General features: G+C 44.7%; 1 protein-coding gene across 1 annotated transcript in view; it reads right to left on the bottom strand.

Moving 5' to 3' along the window:
• The window catches only part of LOC142776483 (pituitary homeobox 3-like), a 148,827-nt gene that overhangs the window by 91,790 nt on the left and 36,033 nt on the right, over positions 1–21,004 (bottom strand). The window contains exons 3-4 of the mRNA XM_075880251.1: positions 13,628–13,651; positions 4,988–5,268 (exon numbers count right to left, since the gene is read on the bottom strand). Coding sequence (XP_075736366.1) covers positions 4,988–5,268; positions 13,628–13,651 — 305 coding nt within the window. The remainder of the gene's footprint in view (positions 1–4,987; positions 5,269–13,627; positions 13,652–21,004) is intronic.

The following is a 21,004-nucleotide window of genomic DNA, read 5'->3' as shown; positions in this document are numbered from 1 at the left end:
GCTCGCCACCTAGCTTATATAAAGCGAGGGCCGCTGCAAGTTCAGCGCAGCATTCCACAACCTGCACCAGCGGCCAGCAGAGGTGCTGGATTGCCTCTCGAGGTCTGCGCGACTTCGCGGTCGCTTCGATCTCACTGCCGAATCTTCTTCTTTTTTTCCCTGATTCGAACGCCCAATCACCCAGCCAATAGAGAGTGCTCAATGCACCGTTCCTCGATCGCAGAAGTTGTATCTCCGTGGCCGCACGGCCTGATCAGTCTTGTCGACGCTGTACCGAACTCACGAGACCAAGGCAAGGGCACGGCCTGCAGTTGCCATCAGTCAGTGGCGACTGCGGCGTCATCCGACCCTGCGGCCCCGCAGGGCGTCGCGGCGAGGTGGCGACGACTGTACGCCAACGGTGGGCGCGTTACGCGCCAGCGCCGTCGTCGTCGATGACAGCGGCCTCCCGCGCCTCTCCCGCTGCGCCTGGGGGTTTCGCTGAGCTCCTGGCGGCGCGAATTTTCGGTCTGCCCAACAGCATACGGCGCATGGGCCCGATCCGCGTGCTGCGTGATGGGCTCCGAACCATACACTACTTCCAATATTATGGTACAGTATATATAGGCGGCCGTTTTTTTTTTCGAATCCCGACGTCACCGATTCGGTGAGCACAATAAAGCGCGCTTCTTGCAGCGGCAGCGTCCCTTTCTTGTTTCGATCTATGCACCGGCCGTCTGTCTATCATGCGCGTGCCCGGTCGGACTGGCGTGATGAAAGCCCAATCAGTGCGAAGAACACCTGTTCACGTATACGTGGTCCGGGATGATCGTATTGTGTGGAAGTGTTCAGCACTTTGCCTCTTTGCCCCTGAGAAGAAGCAGCGTGCAGTCCTGCTAGCAGCAATACAACAATCGTATAGCGTGTATCTATCTCTCTTGATGTTGTCTCCAAATGTCTCTTTTGGCCGCAATCTCCTAACAAAGCTATAAACTATTGTTTTTATTTGCAATGTAACTGTTGTTTTCACCAGCAATGTCATTGCCGTTGTTGTCGTATAGATGAATCATTTGCAGTCAATGGTTTGACGGGATCCTGTCTCATCGGGAGGAGGCATCAAAAGAAGTCGGAACGTCGACCACACAAAAAAAAAACACGACAAAACAAAAACAAACCGTTTCGTCTACCATACTGCAGCCTTGTTTAAAATGAAGCTAAAAAATGGCATTTTTAAGCTTCATTCTTTAGCTTCAGTGAGAACAAGGCTCTCATGTGGAAGCCGAAACGTCTTGTTTTTGTTTCAAAGTTTTTTTATTGGGGTTGGCGTTTCGCCTTTTTATTTTTGCAGATAAATCAGTTTTCCCTAATTATGTTTATATTAATGTATGCATATAACGCTTACTCTAAAGCCAGTAATTTGTTTGAATGGTCAACATATTAGATATATTAGTAGAGGATCTAAGCACACTTCTGATGCAGCTGCTATGCACATAATATGCAGCCCATCGAGGACATACGTTTTGAGGGGCCCTGAAGACAAAGTTTGCATGCGCTTAGGCACTGCGGTAATCCAAATTAGTTATCAGGAGAAGAATAATGTGTTTAATCGAAAATAAGTGTTTGGTCCTGTTGTGTCCATGCTATGATGAGGCGGTATTGCGCTATTTAATTCATCCCATTTACGGCAGCTACATTTTCATACAGAACTCTACCACGCACGGTACGACCCTGCAATTAAGGTGTGGTCGAGTGTTCAAGCTAGGCCACTGGTAGCCCTGAAATAATCCTTAGACTTTTAATTTTTCTGTTCATGGATACATTTCGCTGCCATATTGCTGACTTGAATCTGGTAAAGCGGTGCTGCTTTCAGGATTCTTACAATTCACGTGAAACATATGCATTAGCACCGACAGATTCCAACGTCGCAAAAGAAGTGCTAAATTCTTATTCGCAAAGAAAGCTTCTTAAATTTAGACAACGATAATATCTGCATGTTTTCGTCCCAAAACCACGATATGTTTATGAAAGAGGCTGCAGTGAAGGGCTCCTGCAATTACGACAATCTGGTTTAGCGGACACTGACGTCGTACAGTACACAATCCTGTGGTATTTTGCCTCCATTTGAATGTGACTGCTGCAGCCAAGATCGTACCCGCAACCTTCAGGTCACTAGCTGAGCCCCATAACCGATTGATTCATCCACACTAGCTACGCTTCTAAAGATAAATTCTTGAATTAAACAAATTTGAATTCAATGGTCAACAGTATACGTCTAGATTAGCGGTCCTTCTATGGACACAAAGATTGGCCCTAATTACAGAAATATTGTTATGGGCCTCCTAGAAAACGAGTTTTTTCACGCCGTGACTTGCCTTTTTACTACAAAAGCTTTATTGATAATATTTTTAATATGGCACCATGGCGAATCTGATCTTCTTTCTTTCATTGGGGATTTCAATAATGCACATCCAAACATCTCGTTCCCGAATTCATACTCAGCTATCAGTGTCAATTCTCTTGGCATGAAGGTAACAATGCACCATCAAAAACTGACAACGAAGCTGTACAAGAAACCGCCCGACAAATATCAGTACCTTCATTTTCAAAGTATACATAGTCACACAAAACACTGCAAAACTAGTATTCAACAAAGTCAGGCCAGTCGTTTTAAACGCATCTGCTCCAACAACAAATGAATTCGTTCGCAGCTGCGAGTGCCTGCGAGGTGCGCTAACCAGACAAAGATACCCCTCACGAATCATTGACGACGCCCTCAAGAAGGCGGAAAACATTGACCACAAAGATTTGCTCACGGGTAAAAAACCATCAGCAAGCTCTTCGCGTAACAGTGTGAATCTCATTTTAACGCACTCAGCATGAGATCTTAATGTGGCCAACATTCTCAAGATACGCCAAAACTTCTTGATTCAAAGTAACCGCCTAAAAGACATCTTTGCGGAACCACTCAGGGTGGTTCATCGCCTAACGTGAAATCTGCATGATACCTTAACTTCGTTCGAAATAAACAACCGATTGAACTATGCTGGCTGTCAGCCTTGCAATAAACCCCGTTGTAAGGTCTGCCCACACGTGACAACTTCGCACTCCGTAACTAGCAGCACTTCAAGCGTTTTCATCAGCATCAACGGAGACTTCACTTGCGACAGCGCCAATGTTGTCTACAAGCTTGAGTGCTCCACATGCCACAAGCAATACATCGGTCACACCGAAGCGTCATTCAGATTACGCTTTAACAATCATAGAGCCCACGCTTCTAACCTACCTCATCTTCCACTATCAAATTATGTCCAGATACCAGGTCACTCCTTTGAAAACATCAAGGATACCATACTAGAGTGTGGATTTACAACTCATGACGACCGAGAAATTTTTTAATCCTACCTCATCATTAAATTCAACAACTTTCACGCTCGCATAAATGAAAGCATGAGACTTCTTTCTGAGTTATAAAGTTCGTCATATTCATACGCTAGCTTCACTTCTCTCGCCACACACACCTCTTTCCCCCCCCCTTTATCTCCCCCACATATTGCAATAAAATCGCCTTTTCTATCGTTTGTATAGCGAGCATAGTGACTTGTAAAATTTTGTTTGGTGCTTTTTTATATTTCTATGTGTACCGAAATAGGTGTGCATATTCGCTCTGATCTCTCGTGTCTCTTTGGAGGCTTAATCGTCGTTTTACTGTTTTATATGTTTGACCAATGCGATGGCTTCCTGTTCATATGTGCCTTGAGAGACAGCAGTTATCTTGTCACATGAGGTGACAGGTCAAATTCTATTGTCACCAATGTTTGCTTTGAAACCCCTGACGTTTTTTTTTTTTGAGCTATTAGTGGCTTTTGAAAGCGCTATATGCCCTGTTCACTTTTCATTCTCTGAGGAAGGCCGTGCCATGGCTGAAACGTGAATCAATAAGAAAGTTGCTTGTTTTCTCGTACGTGTACCAGCTTCTTATATATATATATATATATATATATATATATATATATATATATATATATATATATATATATATATATATATACATATATATATATATATATATAGTTCGAGTGGTTGCCGTATAAGTATAACAGGTGGCGCTTCAGGAACACTTCATTTATTTAGCGAACGTTTCCAACCGAGACAAAAAGACATTGTCGTGCAACCCATAATATATATTATGGGTTGCATGAAGAGCCCTGCTCAAGAGGTATCTATACAGATGTTCCTCTCTGCGAAAAACGCCTCGCCTTGCTAAAGCTATCTGCACTCAAGTGACGCCAATCGGTGAAAGTTAACAACGCTTTGAGACTAGAAAGAATATTTGATACCTTTTTGTCTTGAACTGGCTCAGTTCTCCTCGAAGCCGACCACCCTTGCAAGTGTAAACATTCTCACACTTTCATTGAAAATGAAGTAGAGACAGACAGAGGTAAAGTGTGCGCATGTTTAAACATGCAAATATGAGTCCCCCTTACGCCAGTGATGCGGCCCTTTAAACTGACACCTATCAATTGAAAGCGATCGCGCGGCAGAACGCGAAAACGGAAGCAAGTCACAGCGCTGTCCCTTGTCTAAGCAACCCCTGAAAGCGCACGTGTTGAGCAAAAGGACATGGGACGCATCGCCGACGGTCGCGCATGCTTCTGTTACTTCCGCTCCTTGTGAGCTCAACGTGAAGCGTTATCTGGAAGGTCTACGCGCTTCATTTGCAGCATGTCAGAAAAAAAAAGGTTCTGGTATTACGCGGTGGCCGTGTCCAGGGACAACGATCCTAGGAGAAAATGACATTTGCGGTTTCTGTGAAATAGGGATAGAAGAGGACATGAACAGTAATTTATGTCGCAGAAGCAATTAGTATGGCGTCATGAACAGGCATCGTCTAGTAAACTACGCGATTAACGCGAGTAGAGACAAATAGGAGCTTTGGAAACCTCAACACACATTCAGTCCGTCTTCATAGCTGACGTGCTTCTGCGTAGTGCCTGAGCGAGTGACTCACCCGGACCCTAGCCTCGGTGAGGTTTGTCCACATGGCGATTTCCTCGCGCGTGGACATGTCCGGGTAGCGGTTCCTCGCGAAGGTCGCTTCCAGCTCCTGCAGCTGCTGCGACGTGAAGTGCGTGCGCTGGCGCCGCTGCCGCTTCTTCTTCTTGGGGTCATCGTCGGCCTCCGAGGAGACGGCCCCGCCTCCTCCGCCGGCACCGTTGTGGCCCCCGCCGCCGTCGACGCCGTTGCTGCCGGCAGCCTTGTCCGGCAGTACGGTGGACGTCGATATCGAATCTGCACACGAGAGCGCCAGTCAGTGGCGAGAACAGAGCACATTGCAGTCCTGTAGAATTTACAAGGGTTTACGTGGTGGCGAATAGGGTGATGACAGGAAAAGCGCACTAAAATAAGCCCTTCGGAGTGCGAAAATGCGTTGTGATCACCTTGGCAGTTCAGAGCGAATTTCTCAGCGGGTCACTTACACAGCAAACTGCGATGAATAATACTAAAGAGTCAAATTGATTGACTCTGGATAGGACGCAAATTTCTGAGATTTGATGTACCATTTAAAAGCCAGAGTGGACAAGCTTCAAATATTTTCCCTTGGATCGAAAATTTGACCGCCAGAGCCACGATTGGACGCCGCATTATGAGGTCAGCAGCCGAGCAACATAACCATTTGAACACTTAGGCGGGTACTTGATAGAACGCTGCGTAGGTAGTCACTGCCATTTAAACTGTGTGCATTCTTTTTTACTTCTTTGTCACCTCGCATTCAACGTCATGTAAAGTTTGTACTACGCTTCGATTCCGCGCAAATGCCAAGGTCAACAGAACCATTAGGGCACGTGTATGAATGATCCCTGAAACTGGCTAGGTTGTTCGCGGAAACATGCTGTGAAGTATGTTTCGAAGCAAATACTTCTTCAACAACTTACAAAAAGATACTACTTAAGAATTTTTGTGAAGTCATCCGATCCGGCGCGAGGCACTCAGCTAGGTTTGCTAATGGCGTTCACGAAAACGGGCGCAATATTGTAGGTATTTTGTTTTCATTTTCAATATCGTGTCAAACTGCCAAAAGGCCATCTACAAATATTAAGAAAGAACAATTAGCTGTCACCTTAAATATGATTTTAAAGAATTGTTAAAGAAAAAAGAGAAGCACAGCAACCCCAAGTAATTTGCGTACATGCTCAACAATGCCAAATATGATTTTAAATGCCAAATATGATTTTAAAGAAGCGTTAGGAAAAAAGGAAAGCACAGCAACCCCCAGTAATTTGCGTACATGCTCAACAATGCCAAATATAAGCTAACAAATAGTGCACTCTCCACAAAAGCAACTCTAATTGAGTCTTTCTCGAGTGTACAGAACGTCAATCTACGGAGCACGACGCTGTCAACAAGTGCAGATCATTATCATGCAGTCCAGATAAAAATAGTACTGAGAGGGATCATCTTGGGATAGATCTTTTCAACGCTTTGGATAACTAGTGACCTGTACATTCGGTTCCACTACCGACATTTATGGTCACTTGATGTTTAGATCTACGAATGTGCTTGCTTCACAAAGTGGCGACTATCATGTTAGGTACGATCGCAGTGCGACGTTCTGTCAATACAGTGAGTTACTGTAGTATCTGTTTGCAGGTGTGCTGTATGAATAATAGAGGTCTGCTGTTGTTTCGCGACATTTCACATCCGTTAATCGTGCGCCGTTATGATTTCCTGGGTAGTCATAGGGCTCTATTGAATATTGGTGTTGGGCTGTCTCGGGTCACCTCAACACTACGCTGTAGCTGCGAATCAAGAGCGCATGAAAATAAATAGTATTTATTTGCTAAACATCACAGAATATAGTGAATAAAAACCCATTCATTTGTTAAAAGAGAAATGAAGGAGATAAAAAGGAAGAAGAGAGAGAGAGAGAGAGTGGTAAAATAGGAAAGATTCGACAGAGCTCCTCGTGCGCGGCACTGCTAGTGCAGGACATCGACAGCTCTTCGAGCCGCGAGGGGGCATCGCAGTCAGCTCCACTTTGGTCTCGGTTTCTCGGCCCACTAAATATACTGATCGCTGTTCTTCTTCCGCTTCTATCGTGGCGCGCCAAGGCCTGTGGCAGCCATTGTTGTGTTATCCTGGAAGCATCGACACCCTCTTCTTTCTACTTGCGCCCTCTTTTCCAAACTAGCGTGGCATTGCGCGACACCGAACGAGCAAAGCAACCAAGCAAAGTGCCGGCGCTGCCTCCCATAAACGGACAGCGATGGTTATTGCCCGGCAGCTGGCCAGAAGAAGCGGTGCCGGCAATCGTCAATCTGTTAGCTCTATTTCCCCATAGGTCCAGTTGTCCCCATCAGTTCCTAATGGAACTTTATGGTGCGGGCTTAAGGGGAAGGCGCGACGCGCGCCACGCAGCGACGGCCTTCCTCGCGAGTGCCACGCCACTGCTGCCGGTGCCTCTGCCCTTCTTCCCGTTTTTGTTGGGCTCTCCCGGCGCGCGGGCCACGCGGCGGAATTCGGCGAGCGCTGGCCCAAGTATTGATGGCCGGGCCTTCGTCTTTCCCTGCTTCCAGCTGCCCGGCGCTTTCCTTATTCTCACCCTCTCCCCTTTCACTCTCGTTCCAACCGTATTCTTAGACTTCCCCAAAATCTCCATTTGATTTCGCCTTTCTGGTTTGTCCCTTCTTTTTTTTTTGCCCTTTTTTTGCTGCTTGTCTTGCCTATTTCGCTCGTTCGATTCATGGCAGCCGCTTTGGCTCAGTCCCACGCGTGTCGTCCTTGTGCGCCTCATTTCTTTGTGTTTTTTTTATTTCTAAGGGATACTTATTACCAGATCACTATATAGAATGTACTCGGTGAGACAGCTCAGAGACAAATGCACGTGAAAGCTTTGGCGACATGACCTGAATGACGACCGCAAGCAAACGCTTCTTCTTTAAGGTGGTAAGTTCATTCATAATGAGTTACCTTCAGAACGTCTGCGAAATCAGATCACTCGAGAACCACACAGTAGGTAAAAAAACCACAGTGCATCTTTTTTACTCTCAATCACGAAGAATATAGAATATTGTAGTGAATATATTGGAACATTTAAACTGTGTCACTATGAAGCAGTTCACGCACTTTTTTTTGCTCCCACAATGAAGTGGTCTGAATACACCATGTTTTATGTGCTATTCTCGACGCACTGGGACGCATCTTCCAGCTGCCGTGCAGGTCAGTATCATGAATTAATGCAACTGGGCAGCGCTCCATAGCATACCGATCACCTGTCGACCTTGCGAGGGATTCAGACGACGACGATAAAGCTGCTCTCTCTGCTTATGCTGCAGGATAAATGCCAGGACAATCTATAACATTGATGGCTCGACAATCGCGGGCCTGTTTGCGCATCTTCCGATTTTTCCCGGAAAGAAAAAATCCCAACCACGTGATTTGGAACCTCTTGTTGAATAACGTTGACTGCCGTCTACAGTTTCCTGAACTTCGCAACGCACTTTGTATGACTTCAAAGAGAAGCACTGCTAACATGGAACGCATTCCCGGATTTCAAGGCAGCTGCCCCGCAATATCAGTTATCCGCATTGTATACGTCGTGATCGACAATACAAACTAGTGCTAAAAATAAGGCACTTGTGCCTGCGTCAACTAACAAATAAGTAGGAGAAATTAAGTGACTGTCAGGCCACTGCGGCATCAATGGCAACAGTCATGTAGATCACACTGCCATGCTTACCCAAGGAAATGGTGCGCAGGGACCCATTTGAATGTCAGAAACTGGTGCATGCAACAACAAATACTTGCATACTAACGCCTGCCGTCACACGAACCACGTGAGCAACGCTCGGTTTTCGTGCATGCTCGGCTTTACCACCTGAATTCCTTTTTTCCTACTTCATAACGTATTACACCTGAAGCTACCTCGTATCGAGGCCAGTGTCCGCAACGCCAATGCCTTGAAGTGTCTTTATAGACATATTTCGTAGCCACATTGCAATAATTTATTTGGTGGTTAGGTTAATTGCAGTGACACATCTTCTTTCACTGCCCTCAACATTGCTCCCGGAGACAGTCCCTCTCTACACTGTTAGGGCGCATCGATGAAGAACCGCTTTTAAGCAATCTACATTGAAATGCTGGAGCATATCACTCTCACGTCGGAAAGCGACAAACACGCTTTTGAATTGGTGCTTCAGTAGCGTGTTTGAAGTACAAACTAGCCTAATTGAACATTCGCGCGTTTTAGTGTGTTTGTTTTATTTTTGAGCAATGGCGCGTTTTTATTGTGTTTATTTATTTTCTGAAGACCCGCTCTTTTTATCTCCCCCTTTCATTTGTAGCATTCTGTCTGCTCTTCTTTTTCGCATTTTAGGGTTGAAAAGTGCGCATGTTTCTTCCAGTAAGTCTATTTACCTTTTACCTATGATTCGCCTTTATCATTCAGTTCACCAACAAAACACTCCAATAATTTGCCGCACAGAAAAGCCGACTTGCTGTCGGCTTACTGACATGCTGACCACCCATGGGATTCGCGGTCAGCATGGCATACGTGTATGTCATCCTATATGACATGCTGATTCATTGAATTCGAATAAGATTGATAGAAATGAAGTGATTATTACTTTCCACACACCTTTTTATAGTTTGAAAAATACCTACATTTGATCTGATCACACAGAATTTCTAAAGATAGTTTTTCCGCACTTCACTCCAGGACTGCTGTGTCATGGTCACCCTGATCATCACTAGATTCTTTTGTCTACTGCAGGAAGAAGCCCGCTCCCAGTTATCACGAACGCAGCCATGCCCTGCGATAGTTGATGCCATTTCCTGAAAGCAAATTTCCGCATTTCTTCTCTACGCCAAACCTTTGCCATCTCTGGCAGTACTTCACATCTCTTTGTATCTATTCCAACGCTCTAATTCGTCATCGGTCGTCCGTCCACCGCATATTATCACCTGCCCTGATCTTTTTCTTTCTTTTATTGTCTACTAGGACATCCGCTACCCCTTTTTGATCCATGGCCTATACTTCTGCCCTTCTAGATCTTACAGTTAAGCCTACATCATTTCTTTCGTTCCACCGCAAGCTGTGTGGTCCTCCACTTATTGAGTTTCATTGCTATTTTCCAGGTTATTTTGTGGTTCTGGGCCGTATGACAGAACTCACGAAATGCAATGCTTCTACACGTCCAGTTTGAAGGGCCAGTAAAACTCTCCGAGGTCCAAAACGTGTGATGGAGTGATGACTATGCACTTGCGTTTGGTAAACATGCTACCGCATGACTTTTTGCAAATAAAGGCTGTAGTAAGTGAATTATAGGGTACTGAACAATCCGCTTCGGCTGGTTTTGCTTTCCTTCTCGACATTTCTGCGTTTGTCAGCAGCGAAAAGAGGTAGACGTAGCCCACCGTCGTTACTACGCCCACTTTGGCAACTTAACACAACGTCAGCAATTACGTGATTCTTCAGAAACCAACGACCTATTGCAAGGCTTCCTGCACGTGTCTCTCGTGCTTGAGCGGAGCGAGTGGCAACCTAGCGGCATAAAGAAGCCCGGAAAATGCGGAGCCAAAACCACATGCACTATCGCAGAAGCAAGGCTCCGGTTCGTAGTACTGAGGCCGAATTGACGAAATCGGTGCTACGTAATGTTGCCCACGGGCAATATTACGTCGCAGTGCTTCCAATAAGGATTGGAAAGGTGCTGGGTAGGCGCCGGAATCGCTTTACGAAATGGAGCATCTGAGAGGCGCACACTGCTGTGTTTTGCACAACCGAACCATCACGAGGCACGAGTGTGAATTATCGTTGTCAATGTGAATAGTCTAACGGTGACTTGACCACATCCCTTCATCGATGCGTGATCACAGCAAGCTTTGTAGTGAGCCTGCTGGCGCAATAAAAATTCTTCCGGAGACCATCGGCGTTCTAAAAATATTCTGGCAAGTTCAACGCATCGTTCAAATCGCTCTCATTAAAAGCAGTCAACAATTGCTGCCCATATGCCACTTGTGGGCGCATCGTAGGATCACCTGGCATGTTGACTATACACTAGAGAGGTAAAGTGCAGCTCATTGTTCGTTGTAACGTTCGCACTCATGTTGCAGCATAAAAGTGGCCTTCATATTCGAAACGAAGTGTTAGCAGTGATTGTGGGCGTATCCCTGCATGATTAGCAACGCTAGACCACCCTTGCCGAGTTATAAAAGTAGGTATGCAACGTTTATTACATTGTTATGAAGTGGATAACGTGCACTGGTATAGTGAAAATTTACGTGGGACAGGCGCCACCTCCACAAATGGTGTGAGGCGACCATGGGTGCAATACACTTATTTACAATATGTACCACGTAGTGGCTTGGGGTCGTTGGAGAAGGTTTCCCAGGATTTATCTGCTGCTTCACAATGGTCATATATATCACAAACACCCTCTTTCACTTGTTTCAACACACGCACAGTGTCTAATAAATATTTCGATGTCTATACTCCTGCTATTTTCTTGCGTTGATATCGACTGTTTATTATGTGTTGTGCGTAACCGCATAGCGATGGGGCTGTGTAATGTGGGTATGCTCCATACGTGAGTGGCGCAAAGCGTTTCAAGATGTACGCAACAGTGTCACTGTATCATATGTGAACCTGTGAATTGTGTCTTTGTAGTCTTGTGCCCTTATACGCCAACTTAGGTATGTACCAAGTTAAGAAGTCTACCAGCGAAGCGCTAAATTGTCGGCGCCTAGGTATATGCACCGACTCATAGAAATGGTGAAAATGGCTTAGATACCAAACGTTTTTACAACGCGGCAAGTGCATGAATGCACCTTCACAAAGAACAATGTGCTTTTGGCGTAGTGGCTATAGCCGCGGGTTGCGATAGCAGATGTCCATAGTTCAAATCGCACATCAGAACACCCATATTCATGTTTACCCGGTGTCAATTTATTTTATGTCCCACTCCCCGTGCCAAATAGTGAATAAGATATGGCTCAATGGCAAGTTACAGCGGCAGCGATTACTTCAATGTTAAAAGAGACCGTAGGTTTATTCATAACTGAGTTTGTACTATACGCCAAAATACGCGCTTGTAATAGCAATGGTAATATTTTATTCCTCGTTTAACTCGAGATGAAATTGCAGCGCTGTAATAATTTATTGACTAGTGGCATTTGATTATTTAAAACAATGGAAGGAAATGTTTGGGCGCACGTTAATGGCTGCGTTTGGTGAAGATTTAAAGTAAAATATTGCGAAATCATAAGAAGAAAGAACGAATTTGATATATATGGTGCACCTACATATACGTACACGGGCGATTATACAAAACATTTAAACTATACCGACATGTAATTGCTATGGCCAAGAAGCAAACCCGCGCCCGTGTTTTTAGCTGCTCAATGCTGAAGCAGCTAATCACCACGGCTGTTTATTGTAATGACAATAATTGTTGGGGTTTAACCTCCCAGAACTACGATATGAATATGAGGGACACCGTGCTCCAAAATTTTCGACCACCAGGTGTTGTCTAACGTGTGCCTGAACCTGAGCGTACGGGCCTCAAGCATTTTCGTCTCCACCGAATATGCGGCCGCCATAGTTGAGATTCGATCTCGTGACCTTCGGGCGAGCATTCGGGCACCATGACCACTATAGACTTACCGTGGCGGGTACCACGGCTGGTTAAATGGGAGCACCAGTGTATTTTCGATTGTAATGAGATAATGTCGTTTTAAAATAGTATTAGAACCCTGTAACAGCTAGAGTGGTTCGATTTGCTGAGTCTCGTCATTAGTTTTAAATAAGCAATAAACAATGAGTCAAAACCGAAACCAGAACAGGGAGCTGCTTCGTGCTGGGTTCACGATGGCGCCACAAAACCATGGCTACACGCCACTATGGTTTCCCAAGGTATAAGCATAGCCCACGTTCTCTTTCTATCATGCGAAATGCAAGCTGTCGATGTCATCCGACACGGAGTTAAGCTGTGCCAGCTCATATGAACTTACCAGTAACGAGTTCAGCGATGATTTCAGCTACATATAAATGAACGTGGAAGCATCGCTTTTATATTTCAACGCACCGGCACGTGAAGCAGCCGACTTGCCCCGCATCAATCCCATCATTGCTAAATATTACTGTAAGACCCCGTGCCAACGACGGCTAATACGCTATGCAGCTGAATAAACCGAACTATTCTCGCGTCATTGTCGCCTCGTATCAGAAAGCATGGGCTGCATCCGTTTGCTGGGCGAGGCCGGGTAAAAAACCAGACACGTATATACGCCACATGACACATCCACAGGGTGGGCCGCGTTTACAAACGTGATTCCAAAATCAACTACCAATTTTAAAATTTGCTCTCTGGAAAACTAAATCACTTACGGTTATGTAGTTTGGCACATATTATCAATATGCTACAGAGAACATATACTAAATGTTTATGAAAATTGGTTAACGTAACGAAAATTGCCGGCGATCCCCTTCAAGTGCTAGGTCATTTATTTATGTGGTCTTGCATTGTCTGTCATGGCCCTTATTGGGGACAAACTGTGTGGACCGTTCTTAAAAGTAACATTCTATTAGGCGCTTGAGCGTTTGCTCGCGAGAACGTCTACAACAGACATCACTGAGAATATCAGTACTCACATGGGCTTTTCCGGTCGTATGCGTCTGAAAAGAGAAAGAAATACCAATGTTACAATCCCATAAAGCATCTCTTCATTTGCGTGCGTGCGTGCGTGCGTGTGTGTGTGTGCGTGTGTGTGTGTGTGTGTGTGTGTGTGTGTGTATTTGTGTGTGTGTGTGTGTGTGTGTCTACGAAGGATAAATAAGGAACAAATATGATTGTAAGTAAACAGTTTTCTAAAGGAGAATGGAAATGTCGAAAAAACGTTTCGTTCTCATAGGCCCTGGTGTTGCTCTAAGTTCAGTTATTTATTTATTCAGATACCTACATCGCCCAAGGGGCATAATTGTATGGTGAAAAACAAAAAAGATAGTACATTACAGGTAGTGTACAACATCAAGAGTCAACATAACAAGATCAGCAATGTGTTAAGATTACAGATGACGTGACACATGTACGTGCTGAACAGATCACTCGAAAAATATATCGCGTCAAACCTGGAACAGTACATTACCACAAAACCACTAAAAAGTAAAAAAAAAGATTAAAAAAACAGAGATAGACCATTTTATTGAATATCGTGTAGAGGTGACGGACTACCTAGTGGAGCAAAACCTCAGCAAGGGCCCTGACGAAGGAACTGATTGGCGACAAGATAACCTTCTCCGGTGGACTATTCCAATCATGGCATGTTCTTGGAAAAAGGAATGCTTATATAAGTTAATGCGACAGTATATTCTCATATCTTCAGCGAACGATCACAACGGGCTGTCCTGTATGAGGGATTGAGAATATATGCTTCCTTCCTAGTGCCTGTTGCCTCAATGTAAATTTTGTGAAAGAGCTTTAGGCGTATATGTATTTTCGTCTATATTGCAAAGTCAGCCATCCAAGATCGGCTCTTATATCAGATGAGCTTATTGAAAAGTCGCAGTTCGAGGAAACGAACCGTGCTGCACGCTTCTCAGTGCGTTCTGGTTCAGCAATGCAAGTCATTTTACCAGGGTCCTATGTGGAGCATCCATATATTCTAAATTGTGCACACGTGCACACGTCTGAAAAGTATATATATATATATATATATATATATATATATATATATATATATATATATATATAGAGAGAGAGAGAGAGAGAGAGAGAGAGAGAGTTTATTTAACCTAGGAGGAGCTTTCTTGAAGTTTCGCTTTGAAAAGTTGAGAACATGGCCAGCCTTGGCTGCTAAATAGTTAATGTGGTCCTTCCAAGAAAAAATCATTCTTATTTCTTATACAAAACACCTAAATATTTGTAATTTGGTACAATCGACAGTTTTTCACCATCAATACAATACGTCATATGAAAAATGGGACGTTTGTTAGTAAGCTGGAGAACTTTGCTCTTAGCAAAGTTCACCAAGTGCTGCGCTTAATACTGTGAAAAGAAAGGAGTTTGTAGCACGAGTAACCCAGATATTCCTCCGGCAATTATGCGTCTGCCGAGGTGATGCATGCCCTTTCTTACGCAGCGTAGATATCAGCCAATTTTAGGTGACTTATTGCAAATAATTATTGATTGCTTCTGCAGTTTATGTAATTTTAGACCTTGTTAGCTTATTTTGCACTGGTTTAGAGCACTGTTGGTCTTGTTTTAGGCCTGTATTGATTACTGCGTGAGCAGGCGACAAGAGACAGTGGATGAAATACAAGCCAGGCACCTGAAGGTCCACGCATTTAAATGTGGGCCCGAATGTTTGCTGTGAATGTGGTTGGCCAGCCAAGCTTTGTTATCGCCTCATGCGATGTATGTCGACTCGTATGATGTAGCCCAGAACGATCGATTTGTGCCATCTTGTTTGCGCAGCTCTTCAGAGTCCTATAACTATATACGCGGGACCTTGGCGTCGCGCTGCGCAACCAATTGTAGAGGGGTTCTTCCCAAATATAGCCGGCATTTGAGGCCTTAACGCAGATGTGCTGTTAGACAAAAATAGTTGTGTTCTTGGTTTTAGGATGACAGTTAGAACGTTGAGGCTGATGTGTTGTCGCCTGGATAGCGGCGCAACCCATCTTGAGGACCCATGATAGCTTTCGATTTTCGGGTCTTGCGTCAGCGCGAACGTGAGAGCCCAAGTGCTGGGGATGCGCACCGGCAGCTCGCCAATATCGCGGGTGCCCGAGCCTCTTGGGTCCTCAATTTTAAAGCTCCCAATATAATATATTCGACAGAATAACTGCGGAGCGATACAACGTTCTGTGTTTTACGCCACCGAGACTGCCTACCACCGCTCCTGGTGCGCTGTTCAGTCACTCAGTAGCGTTGAAACATGGCAGGTATAACTCAGGGACAACGTCCATGGACAGCGTCCTCTAGGCAGAAGAGAACTCGTCGGTGAAACAGGGACAGACTGCCGCAGCGGCTAGTTTTAATAAAAACCGTGAAAGGCGTTGGTGGCAGCGACGTTACAGGGAGGTCGGGAAGGGAGTGATTGGGGCAGGAGTCGACGTAAGAGCCAGCGCCGTGGCACAGCCAGGGAAGGGCGGCCGCTGTATAGCGGAGCGGGGCCCATCGTATCGACTTCGTCTCGTGTGTTATAGCCTGGACTCGGGCCCGGGTGTCGAGAAGGGTGGTGTGGCTTTATTGGGTGCCCTCCTGGTGCGCGAGAGCACGGAGGAGGGAGAGTGCTGCTACTGCTACGATTCTCATCTCCATTTCTCGCGCGCTTCGCTTGTGTGGAGCATGCGCGAAGCGGTCGCTTTAAATAGCGCGCCGCGGGAGCACTGGTGCTATGGTAGGGGCGCGCGGTGCAGGCAACTAGAGGACGTGGATTGGGCTTCATTTGTGTGCAGTGGCAGCTATGTCGAGTTCTGCACGAAACGCTTTACCAAGGGGATGCAGCTCGTGAGCAATCGGTGCGGTCAGTACGTGGTGTGGTCAATACCACCACATCTGCACCATAACGACTTGATGATGCCAGTGTAGTTAGCCTTTCTGCAATCCCTTTAGACATGTAGCCTTCCAGAAAATAAAACACAACAAGGTGGCATAGACGATGAATGAAGTAATCGGCTGTACGAGAGCAACTTCACTACGCAGCACGCGTGTTATGGAATACATGAGTCAGGTTCATGCATACCGCAAAGGCGTATTCCGGTTCTCCCGCCACTCTTTTCAAGTACTGTTTACAAAACAGCCTGCCATGCCATGATAAGGTGGGGAGCAGGCAACTGGTTTTCATGATGCAACCTTAATTGCAAGATACATGCGCCTAAACATATAGGTTTCCTGTTTTTTTTTGTTCTTTTAACCCAGACTTCCCTCTCTCTTTCTTCAATTTAAGGTCTAGAAAGAACACCGCTTCAAGAGTCTCATTCACATAGCTTCCTTAGTTGCCATTTGCCAAGCGATGCACGAGCGTATATAAATACACTCGAAAAAATCACTTGCTCGCTAAGACATTCCAATCCTTTGTTTTCTGGCGAAACGGGGCTTTTCTGAAAGACTCAATGGCCATGAATTGCCATTCGACAATCGTGCCGCGCAGCCGATCAATGTGGAATGAACAAAGAACAAATTTCTTAACGCGAGCGCGCCTTAGACGACGTAAAAGAAAAGCGCTTACGGCTTCTGCAGTGGTGCACGCAACGAAAAAAGCGGAGATCCTACGAGACTGCTCTTTTTAGCTGCTGCACGCGCGAGGTGTAGGCTGTATATAGGGACGGGGAGAATGAGAATCGTTTGCCGAGCGACACAGCGTCGTCGTATAACAGTCACCTTTCGCACACGGAAGCGGTGGAGACAATTGAAGTTGGCCCAGCAGACGTTTTCTTCTTTTACTTCTGGGGGCGAGAAAGAAAGACTAATCAAAAAAAGAGAAAGAAAAAGGGGCACCCCCCTGCGACGAATCGCCACGGGACAACCCCTACAAATTACCATCGGGAAGATTGGAGAGCGACGCTATTAAGATTCGACGACCGACGTTGTCTTCATCTCTCCAAGAAGAGGACGCACTTTATCCCACTTTGTTCCCCTTCCCGTTCTTTGGGTGGCTTCGCCTTTAGAAGGTGAGGTGCCTACCCGCTTTCACAGGGACGCTGCGATGGCGTTCCCGCTCAGGCGACGTCGGGAATATACGAGTACAAGACAGGTTAAATGTGACGATTGGGATCGTTTAGTTGTCGATCACTGTATAAACAGGAAATTCGTGTACTTAGGAGACGTGTAGAATTATTTTATGTATTTATTTATTTATTTGTTTGTTTATTTATTTATTTCGTAATACTGTTAACTCCTATATAGGGTCATAACAGAGAAGACATACATAAAGAATCTACAATATTCATAAAATTTCTTAATACCTTCACAAGTCACAATGAAAACCCATATTCTCTTAATTAACAACTGAACATTCAAAATAACAGTTCCGAATTCACAGTCATATCGCGAAATATTTGCTATGAACATGAAGTCACTTACATCACTTGGCACCGAAAAGAAAAATTAGTTTAGCAACCACGTAAATGCGCTTCTACATGATTTTCTAAGTCAGTGACATCTTTTAAAACAACTATTTCGTTCGGCAGTTTGTTCCGCATTTCTATGACATCTGGAAAAAAAAGAATATCGAAATGTGTCAGTATTTGTTCGGTATGATTTTATGACGCAATCGTGGTTAGTTAGGGGATTTCTTTTGCCTGGAGATTGTAAATATTTGAGCTTATCTATCTTCAGTTGATCATGCATTATTTGGAACAATACTTTCAGCCAATATTTATTTCTACGTAGTTCAAGAGGATCTAGGTTGCATCTCCGTAACATCAGTGTGACTGATTCCTTCCTTGGGCACGTCGAACAAATAAAGCGCGCCGCTATAGTCTCTGTATTCTTTCTAGCTTCTTCTAAGAGTAACTTAAGTGACTATATTGTTGCCATCCAAGAAATTGTGAAAGTTAGTCTCACAAGCTAGAAATTTTTGACAGAATGTTTAGAGGTTTTATCTTCAACACGTACCGAGTCACGCGTATGACCAGGCAATCGTATTTCTTATTATATTATTTAGTAGAGAAGGGGGGGGGGAGACGATCAATACGAGTAAAAGGAACGGAAAAAGGCAAGCGTTCCTACGCGTTGTTTTCTAAATAGGTATGGAGCACAATGGCATTTGTAGCGCATTAATATTTTGTGGCAATAATTAATTGCGGGGATTTTACGGGCCAAATCTACAATATGAGGCTCGCCATAATGAATTGCTCCGAAAATTTCGGCCACCTGAGCTTTCTTTGACGTGCTCCTAAATCTAAGTACGCGGGCCTCTGGTATTATGGTCTCTATTTAAAATGATTCTGCAGGATCATACCAGTGACTTTCGGGCCAGCAGCAGAAAAACCTAAACACTGTACCACCTCGGCGGCTATATTAAGCAACGAAACGCATTGTTGATCATATAACTTTTGTAGGCGTTCCAACCTCGTAACTTCGTTAAGTACACCCAGCAACGAACATATATGTTGCACTATAAGGTTAACTGTTACACATTGTTGCACGTTTCTCCTTGTTCTGCCACGCGGAGCACGTGTCAGTAAACCTGCTGGTATGTAAAGATGGGATGTTGATTGAGAATTTTCAGTATAACTACGTATTATGTCGGACGCTCCGATATTAACGTCTGCCAGTTTTAGGGGGGTGCTTTCCTACTCAAGCCTGTAGCCGTGGCTCTACACGCATGGCTGGACACACGCGCAATCCACGACTCCGTCTTGGTGATAATCCGTGGCAGACGCTGCAACCTACGCGAGCTCAGACCCCTGCTTGCTTCATGTGCGCTCTCTTCTCCCGCTGATAGTTCGCGAAATATTAAGTATTCGACATGCACAGAAGGCCGAACCAACCTGTGAAGGTTATTCCCCCCAAGACAGGCGTTCTTTGCCACGTTAGTGTTAATTAATTAATTAATTAATTAATTAATTAATTGGTACTCTCTGTCGGTCCCTACGTGGGAGACGCCCGCTACGCGCTAAGCGCGTCCTGCAGGACTGAAATAAAGTTTTTTCATTCCATTCCACTGCTTGATTGATTGATATGTAGGGTTTAACATCACAAAACCACCATATGATTATGAGAGACGCCGTAGTGGAGGACTCCGGAAGTTTCGACCACCTGGGGTTCTTTAACGTGAAAATCTGAGCACACGGGCCTACGACATTTCCGCCTTCGTCGGAAATGCAGCCGCCGCAGCTGGGATTCGATCCCGCGACCTGCGGGTCAGCAGCCGAGTACCCTAGCCACTAGACCACCGTGGCGGGTCCACGTTAGCGTTGTGACACTTGTGCTATTCCCAGTAGTCGCTTGAAATATGCTTCTCTTTTCTTGGACACGCCTGACATCATGCTTAGTTAACAAGCAAATCGTTACTTTACTAATGCTGCAGACCCTACTTTCGGTTAGAGAGATATTTTGCTGATTTATTTGGTGACCCGTGTCGAAAACATAATTGTTACAGCACAACTCGGCTTACTAGCATACACGCAAATATAATCACAAATTTAGCTTCTAGTTGTCTAAAAATGCAGTTAATTATTAGTTAACCCTCGGCGCCAAATTAAGAAGAAGCAGTTTGAGAACGAGGAAATTGTACTTATCGGTATAGAATACCAACAATTAGACAAGTTCTTTGTGTGGAGTAGTAAGCCATTATACAAAAACAGATAAAGGAATAAAAGTAAATGAAAAAATATTGAGCTAATGCACATAAGTAGGAGGCTAAACACATTAATTCCATTACACATAAACGCGAAACTTAAATGCACACTGACGTTGAACTTACATTCTCTACAGTAAAATTGAGATGAAATATTATTAAGTTTATTTCGGGGGGCATAAGCAAAATGTTTGAAGCTTAAAGTAATCTTAGTAAAAGTCAGTATTGAACACCTCGCATAATGAAACCACTATCAAAAAGATGTGCCTGTCGGATGTAACCTAGTCGGGTGCTAAGTAAGCACGTACCTAAGCTGAATAAACTGGTAATGACATAGATGTTTTCATTTATCGTTGTTGAGCTGACAAGTTAAGCGTCAGAATCAGTCATTAACTTTAAGGAAGGAATAATTCGTATTCACCAGGCTATCCCTAACAATGCGTCCCATTAGTTACTCTCTGTTTTTCAATTCATTTGGCGGACAATGAAACGTTAGTCGATTTGACCGAATGGTCTTATACCAATACGGTATAGTGGCACTGTAAAGCGAGAGTGTATAAGAGTCTCTCAGTCACCACAAATGGACAAGCGCAACGTGTATTTCGTGTTCACTAAGTCCACTGAATTGCACGACGTAAAGGATTGTGGGGCGGAATATGCCAGGCGTATGGTGTACGTGTCCGAAGATTACAACTGAAGTCACCAGATGGAGTGGCCTTGT

The sequence above is a fragment of the Rhipicephalus microplus genome, chromosome X (genome assembly GCF_043290135.1).
Source record: "Rhipicephalus microplus isolate Deutch F79 chromosome X, USDA_Rmic, whole genome shotgun sequence".
Lineage (NCBI taxonomy): Eukaryota > Metazoa > Arthropoda > Arachnida > Ixodida > Ixodidae > Rhipicephalus > Rhipicephalus microplus.
This window is presented reverse-complemented; position numbering and strand designations above follow the sequence as displayed.